General features: G+C 40.4%; 1 protein-coding gene across 1 annotated transcript; it reads left to right on the top strand.

Annotated features, from left to right (window-relative positions):
- The first annotated feature begins 491 nt into the window (after nucleotides 1-491).
- On the top strand, nucleotides 492-2459 carry LOC147515873 (uncharacterized). Its single transcript, XM_086593080.1, has one exon. The coding sequence runs from the start codon at nucleotides 492-494 to the stop codon at nucleotides 2457-2459; it is 1968 nt and encodes a 655-aa protein (XP_086449206.1).
- The last annotated feature ends 6223 nt before the right edge of the window (nucleotides 2460-8682 follow it).

Here is an 8682-nt window from a genome sequence, read left to right as displayed (position 1 = left end):
GGCCATCATCTCCAAAAAAAAAAACAAAACAAAACAAAATCCAGTGTTACACTACTGGTGCAGCACCCAACTCTACCACCGCCGCCACCATCACCATAGAATATTTTCGGTTTCCCTGTAGCAGTGTAATTATGCATATTTAATGCACTTGTTCTAGTAATTATTAGAGTGTTGATCGAAAGGAGTTGGATGATGTGTCGCTACTACAGCCAGACCTGGACGTACTACTGAATGCATTGATGGGTCGTGTTGGGTGGTAATTTGGAAGTGCCCCCCTACATGTGGACATGTGACGATTACCAGATTGTATCTCTAATGCAATTTTTGGTTGGTATTTGAAAAATTACCAATAAAAAAAAAGGAGAGAGGTTGCCTCGTCTCACTAATTAAGGTTTTGAGATTTGTTTGTATTGGGTTTTGTATGTTGTTTGACGAGTTTTGGGGTTTGGTTTTGGTATGTTTTGGGTTTTGTTGAGTTGTCGACAGGAATTATGAGAGGGAAAAAAGCTCTCCCCTCTCACTTACTTCTTCGGGGGTTTGCCCCACCCCTAAGAAACGCGTGTTCATTGCCCTTCCGGGATCGTCATGGCTGCACCAATGGGGTGAATGGTAAGGGGTTTACTGTTCCCTATATTTTCACACATTTCGATAAGCAACACTTGGATTGCCAGTTGAGTATCGAAAGGGTACGAGATGATATTAAGGATGATCGTGACTTGTATTTGTCATTAGAGAACTTCTTAAAGTCAGTTGACAAATGGGTTTGTGGCATTTGTCTTTGCATTCACGCACTTGGTATACCGTGTCGTCACCCAGATGATACCATAGAACCACCTGTTTTGATGGAGAGTGGAGAACTCACATGTGTTATTGTGGGCATACCGCAGCCACCCTTTAAGCCCAACACTACGAATCTTACACCCACGGCACACAGGGGTGACGGTGATACTCCTAATCTGCTTGGTGTTGCTTCGCATCTTGATGAGACATTACTTGATAGTGCATTCTGTATACCGTTCGTACGTACTGTGAAAAGTATACCACGCGCTTGTCGTTTGGCTTTTTCTGGTGCACTTAAATCTGCTCTCTGGGATATTACGGTTGATCCTGGTTCAGTTATGTCTTGGGTTCGTCTCCTTCTGCTGCCACGCTGTACTCTGCAAGTTTTTCAACCACAGAATCGTCAGGAACGTCGTTCTGGTACTCGAAAAAATCTTCAGCAGAAACAGATTCTCCATGCTTTGACGACATGGAATGAGCCTGGTGGGATGTTTCGCCTCTTAAAGTCTGTAATAGAGCCTCCTTCAATCCAGTCAACCAGGAAATCCGTCCCTACTCAGAATGTGTGTCGATGCTTACAGAAAGTTGCTGATGGACATTTTGCTGCAGCGGTACAAGTGTTATCATCATCAGGGGTTGCCTCCAATAATGCAGAGACTGTACATGCATTAAAGGAGAAACACCCGATGCGACAACCACCGGTGAGACCAACTATTCCTTTTGCTGAGCCCCCTTTATTAGTAGAGAGAGACACCTTATTGTCATGTATTAAGTCGTTTATGAAAGGTACTTCTTGTGGTCGTGATGGTCTCCGTGCTCAGCACTTGTTAGATGCTATCAGTGGTGCTGCAGTAGCTATATCGTCTGACTTTTTAGATGCCTTGGCTTCGGTGGTGAATCTGTGGTTACAGGGACAATGTCCGCAGCCGTTAGCAGAATTCATAGCGAGTGCTCCGCTCACTCCACTTCTTAAGCCGGATAATAGCATTCGTCCGATAGCTGTAGGTATGGTTTGGCGACGTCTTGTTTCCAAAATTGCAATGAAAGGGGTTTCCAAAGAGGTGGTAGGGTACTTGCAGGATTTCCAGTATGGGGTCGGTGTCCCTGGAGGAGCAGAGGCGATTTTGCATGCTGTTAATCGCATGGTATATGCTAACGGTGACAGTACATCTCTTTCTATGTTGCTAGTAGATTTTCAGAATGCCTTTAATATGGTTGATCGGACTACTATGTTGAGAGAGGTTCGCATTCGCTGCCCCGCTATTTCCCCTTGGGTCGAGTATTTGTATTGTCAGCCTGCAAGATTATCCTTGGGGAATGATTACATATGGTCTGCTTCTGGGGTTCAACAAGGTGATCCTTTGGGTCCCCTTCTCTTTGCACTAGTGTTGCACCCTCTGATTCTACAGATCCAATCAAGTTGTCAATTATTGCTCCAAGCTTGGTATTTAGATGATGGGACTCTAGTTGGGGATACAGAACAAGTGGCGGCAGCTCTGCGTATCATTCAGGAAGAAGGGCCTTCTTATGGGTTGGTTCTTAATGTGGCCAAGACTGAGATATTTTGGCCATCATTGGATCCGCGTCGTTCCACTCCCGATCCCGTTTCCTTCGGTTTATCTTGTCCTCGCCAGGGGTCAGTTACTTGGAGGCAGTTAGCGATTCTTCTTTTGTCATGAGTCTTGCTTTCGTAAAGCGTGTTGAAAAGGCTATGACTTCGATGGACCGTTTAGCTGCATTGGAGGATCCACAGTGTGAGTTAGCACTTTTACGAGCTTGTGCTGAGCTCTCCAAGTTGGTTTTTGCAGTTCGTACTTGGCCACCACTTTTTTTTAGAGAGGCAGCTAAGACCTTTGATCAGCACATTCGCATGGTTCTGCAGGGCATTATAGTTTCTGATAGTCCTGGCTTCGGTGATTTGCAGTGGCGTTTAGCGACGCTTCCATTGCGCCTTGGTGGGTTAGGTATCTATTGTGCCTCTGATGTCTCTGCTTTTGCTTTTGTGGCCTCCCGTTTTCAGACTTTAGAGCTTCAGAACCACATTCTTAGGAGTTGTGGTCCAATGCCTATGGGTGAGATCCTTACTGATGCTACTAGTGCATTGCGTCTCTGTCTTTCTGATTTTGACCTTGATTCTCTAGCTGTGAATGCTACCGTCCCCTCAAAACCACAAAAAGTTTTGGCGGAAGCTTTCTACTGTAAGATTGTTGCTAGTCTTGAGAGCGAGTTTGAGTTCTCTACTCGTCAGAAAGCAGTCATGGGATGCTTGCAGTCGGAACATGCAAAAGATTTTCTACTTGCTATTCCGATGGAGGGACTTGGACAACGTATGTCACAGGTGGAGTATCGTGCCATTCTCAGGTACCGTCTTATGATTCCTCTCAGACTCGGCGGGGGTTTTGCCCTCAGTATGCAAAAAAGTAGATTAGATGCTTTTGGGGACCATGCAGTTACATTGTAGACATTTCCCTGGTTTTAAATACCGACATGATCATGTTAGAGACATTTTGTGTGATGCATTTTGGAGGGCTGGGGTACAAGTGAAGAAAGAGGCTCCTGTTAACTTTCTCACTGATCCGAATGAGGGCAGATCGACACTTCGGCCTGCGGATGTCTTGATTTACAGTTGGTCCGAGGGAAAGCATGCATGTGTTGATGTAACTGGAGTCTCTCCGTTGGTAGGGTTAGGGAATGGTGACTTTGAGGTAGGAGAAGCTGCTAAGAGGGCAGCAACAGGAAAGATGGAGAAGCATGAGGAAGCTTGTAGGGCTAATCAGCATTGTTTTATTCCGTTCAGTTTCGACACTTTTAGGTTCTTGGAACAACAGTCTGTTGAGCTACTAAAGAGACTTCAGAAAGTTATGGACTGTAACGTTATGACAGCTGGTTCTAACGAGTTTGTTTTTAGAAGGATAGGATTTGCTATTCAGAAAGGACTTGCGGCGCAGCTTGTTACACGCTTGTCATAATTAATTGTAAAATTCATTATCATTCATTATCAATAAAATTTCCACTTAAATGAAAAAAAAAAAAAAAAAAAAAAAAAAAAAAAAAAAAGAAAAGAAAAAGAAAAATATGGCTAAGGATGGAAACAAAGTGTAGAAGCAAAAGTAAATAACAAGGTTTTCTCTAGTTACATAATATGAAGACTCTATTATCTCAGACTTGTCCTTTTTGAATATCCATTTCCTTCCTTCTTAAACCATCTCCTAATCCCCGCAACACCTAATAAAGACTTCTAGCTCAATTAGGAATAGGTTAGTGTTTGATCGACTCCGGCTTCCTTGTTGTCATTGAGATTGTAAGGTAAAGTGTGCCCACTGCGCACTAGAGTAGCGAAACTTGAGTGGAAAAATCAGAGTGTTGTATCTTGACTATTATTGTGAAAACCTACTTAAGGACGCTATTCCGAGTTTCAGAAACGGACCTGCTAGACATTTCATAGTATTACTCATTGTATATATGTTTATTATAGATGATTGATTATTATGCATATATTAGCTTAGGTTTTTGACTTGGTTATTCTTGTTCATAGCTAGTGAGATGTATAGATAGTTTGGAGCATGAATAAGGAAACAATAGTTTTATTTCTTAGTCGTTGTAGTATAGATGAAGTTTGTGAGTACCTTCACTGGAAAACTCTCACGAGGTTATAACTCGTCCACTAGGGAATTCCTAGTGGTTTAAAGGCCTTGTTGTATATGGTCAATGCAATCGCTTTTCAAATAAACGAGAGTAGTTAGAACTCTATTTTTGGTCACTTATTCTAATTTCTCATCTTTGCTTGAGGACAAGCAAAATGCTGTTTGGGGGTGGTTTGATAAGAGCCCAAAACTATAGTTTTAACCCTCAGAATGACATACTTTTAGACCAATTATGTGAGTAATAATTAAAAGTTAACACCGACACGTGTTTTTTATGTATTTCAGGCTTCAAAGTCCATTATGTGCAGAAATGTGCCACTTTAGCGAGATAAAGGAGCAAAGGTTGGTTACTAAGGAGTTCCGTGATTAAAGGCCAAGATTCAAGAAGACAAAGCCTTTCTAAAGCCCGGTCAAAAGCTGAAAAGTCGACGCTGGGCTTAAAACAAAGACAAAAGTCGTGAGAACTTCCGAAGGACATATCTTTGGACTCAGACCTCGGAATGGGGCCTACCTTATGTCAAAACGACCGTCTCGGAAAGAGCTTTCCAATGGTCTAAGCCTTGACCCAATCAAAGGAGCAAAAGTGGACAGAAAGTCTGTTGAAGCCAACTGCAGCTGAAGAGGCCTTTTTAGACTGAAAGAATTGGGTTTTGGGCCTGATTCTCTGGCCCAAAACATGGCTCCAAGCCCATGCACGATTTTTGGATCTGAATGTATAAAAACAAAAGCTTAGCTCTTTGTTAATGGTAGATTTTTTGGTAGATTTTTAGGTTAGAAAATAAAGGTAGCTTAGAATAGAAAGTAGCCATTAAAATAGCTTCTAGATCTAGTTTTTCATGTAGATTAATTAAGTTTAGTTCCATTTCAATTATTGTATTAGATTAAACCGTTGAATCTTGTTCTTCATTTTGATTAGATCAATAAAGTAGTATTTTTATCAATTTTGATTTTGTCATTTCCATTTCTAGATCTAATTTCAATTCCTGTCCTTATTTCATTTGAGTCATTAAATTAGATTTCATTATTGTTTAATTAAGTAAATTTCAATTCTTTATATCCTGTTTAGTTTAACTTTAATCGGAAATGATTGCGTAATGATTCTCGGCTAAACTTCCATTAGAGGGGGTTGAGAAGCCTTGATGAAAGCTTGATTCGATTAACGTGGATTCGTCGTAATTTCCTTTCCACTCTAGAAACGCGTTTAGTTCACCATGAGAATGGGTTTAATCGTTCACATGCTAGTTATTAATTGGTAGAAATGCCATGTGTAATTAGGGATTAGGAAGAACCAATTGTTCTCTTGAAGCGTTCAATTCGAGTCTGACGATTATTCGTCGTTAATAGGATTAAGTCGAAGTTAAGGTGGAATCAATTCCCTAACTCCTTATCATCGAATCAACGTAGCATTCCCTTAGTTATTCCCATCGTCGACTAGTTGCATTTCGTGGGTAGTTGCATCGTAGTCTAGTTGCCTTTTTCATAAATCTCTCATTAGACTTTAAGTAGAGAGTACAAACACGTGAGAACATAGCATGCGGAAGGACTAGGAGTGGAACGAATCACTCTACTCCACTATATCTCATAGACTTGAGAGTAGAGAATCTTTGATAAATATAGATTGATAAAATTAAGTTTAGTTTTACTTGCGTTTAGAGTTCATCGCTTTATTTCGTAGGTAAAGCTATTCATTCCATTTTATCATTGCGCTTGGTTGTTATAATTATTATAATTTCCCTGACCTTGTCCCTGTCCTTGCCTAGGTGGAGCTTGATTATAATTGTTTGTTTTCCTAACATTTTGGTTATTAAACCCTGGAGTTGTAACTTGTTGATTGTTTCGCCAACTAAAGTTGGGATGTTGTCTCCATGGGGCATTAGGAATAGGATAGTTATTAATGGAGCAAACATTATCTTGCTCTAATTGTTGTTGTTCATAGGCGAGAGGACAATAGGAGTCAGGGTGCTCAGGACTCAAACAAAAATTACATGGGTTGGAGTTGACATTCATTACGGGAATAGGCTTTTGTTGAATAGAAATAGCCTCTACTTTTTTAGTTAGAGATTCGATTAAATTTTTAAGTTCTGGGTCGGGTTTCATCTCAAACATACCGCTGCCTTAATCTGAAGAAGAAGAACTAGCGAGAGCGGGGATATCATCACTCCCCAATTGTTATTGCGTTTAGTTTGTTCTTCTAAAATTTATAAGCCTCCGAGGCTCCTTTACTTAGGAAACTACCCCCATTCATTATGTCAAGGACTTCTTTATGGTGATGTTGAAGTCCTTTGAAAAAGGCACGAACTAACGTGTCTTTTGCTAGGTTATGGTGTGGACACTCTATTAGCGGTCGGTGAAATGATTCCAAGCCTCGAAAATGATTCATGAGTGTTCGTGGGAAGAAATGAATCTTGGAAAGCATTTCATCCGTCTTTAGGGGTAGGTAAAAATGTTCCATAAATAGTTTGAACAAGTTTAGCCCACGAGTCCACAGAGTTAGCGCTTGGGCAGTTAACCAAAGACGCCTTTATCGGCTAAGGTGAAGGGAAATACCCTCGGTTTAATTTGTTCCGCACCAACCGTAGGATGATGGAATGTTGTAAGGACTTGTTCAATCCCACGCGTGTGTTGGTAAGGTTTTTCATGGCCTAAACCATGGAAAACGGGTAACAAATTAAATATGTTTGGGGATTCAAAATCCCCAATCGGGTCCGCTAGAACGATGCAAAATTTAGGGCTATCGCCAAAGCTTTGTAGAAGTCGGAGAGAGGAGTCTCTTTTCTTCACCCATTATGTCGGGTATGGTTGGTGGGATACTAGTTAGAGGTGTTGTGATTGGTATACTCGATATGTTTGTTTGTTGACGGTTAATTACGTTCGGTGTTTTTCTCCGACCAGACCTTAATCTCATGCAAGTCTAAGTCTAAACACGAAAAACAATCCAAACAATCTTGATATATTAGTATGAACCTCTAACGGAGATCACGAGGTATGGAAGAAAGGAATACCTGATAAGCGTCCTTGCTTAAGCTTATGAATAAGCGTCTTGTTTATGCATGTTGATGTAAATAACAAGTTAGAACACTGAAAAAAAAACTTAAAAATCGAAGTTCGAAACAAACCTGTAGAAATCCGCAAAATTTTGCATAGGGCGCGGTCGCGCTCCTTGTCCAGTAAGTGAGCACGGGTCGCGCTTGGTATGAGGGCGGTCGCGCTCGAAGTCCAGTAAAGGGCCGGTCGCGCCGAAGTCCGACTATAGAGGCATGGTAGCGCCCTTATAGGCGCGATCGCGCTCCGTGTAATTCTGTCCCGGAATTTTTCAACGCTGAAACGAATAACCACAGTATGAATCAAACAAGGGTGGGTGGGTTTAATGGGACTTAAAAATGACTAATTCTACTATGAAAACAATGCTAAAATGCAACTAAGATGGCAGCGGCGCCATTTGATAAAGAAATAAAATTGATAGTCTACCTACGAAATGAACGATGAAACTCAAAACGTAAGTAAACTAAAACTATCTTATGATGCTTATATTTATCAAAGTTTCTCTACTCTCAATCCTATGAGATATAGTGGAGTAGGAAGTTCGTTCCACTCCTAGTGCTCTAGCATGGAATGTTTTCTAATCTAATTAGTCGGTCTTAAGTCAATGAGAGCTTTACGAAGGTGATATACTACGATACTTATTGTATTTGATTACTTGAATTTAACTACGAATGCTATGGAAATATGATTGTGCTTGAATCTAGATAAAGGATTAGAGGGGAATTGAATCCACCTCGAATCCAACTTAATAGCATAACATAGATTCTTGTATCTCGATTTTTACGTTCTTACGGCAAGAAATTCGAGTTCTAATCCCTAGTGTTCATGGCATTTCTACCGAAAGTACTAACTAGCATGTGAGGTCGCCCACCCATTCTCATGGCTTAATCCGACCTTCTAGATTGGAATAGATTCTACAATGTTTCTACACTATACCACTAAGTTTTCATCAAGGCTTCATCAACCCCTCTAATGGAGGTTTTAGCCTTGAGTCATCAAACCATCATTTTCCATTTCATTATAACTACTCATCATATTAAAATTCTAACTTAACTAAATTAACTAACAATGGTTCAATCTATTTAAACTACGGAATGATAATCAATAAGAATTAAAATCAGATCTATAAATTGAAATAACACAATTCGAAATTGAGAAAACAACTATTTTATTTATCTAATCAATCAAGAACAATGATTCAAAGACTTAATCTAAA

This window comes from Coptis chinensis, chromosome 2 (genome assembly GCF_015680905.1).
Source record: "Coptis chinensis isolate HL-2020 chromosome 2, ASM1568090v1, whole genome shotgun sequence".
Taxonomy (NCBI): Eukaryota; Viridiplantae; Streptophyta; class Magnoliopsida; order Ranunculales; family Ranunculaceae; genus Coptis; species Coptis chinensis.
Note: the sequence above shows the minus strand (reverse complement) of the source record. Positions and strands in the feature narration are given on the sequence as shown.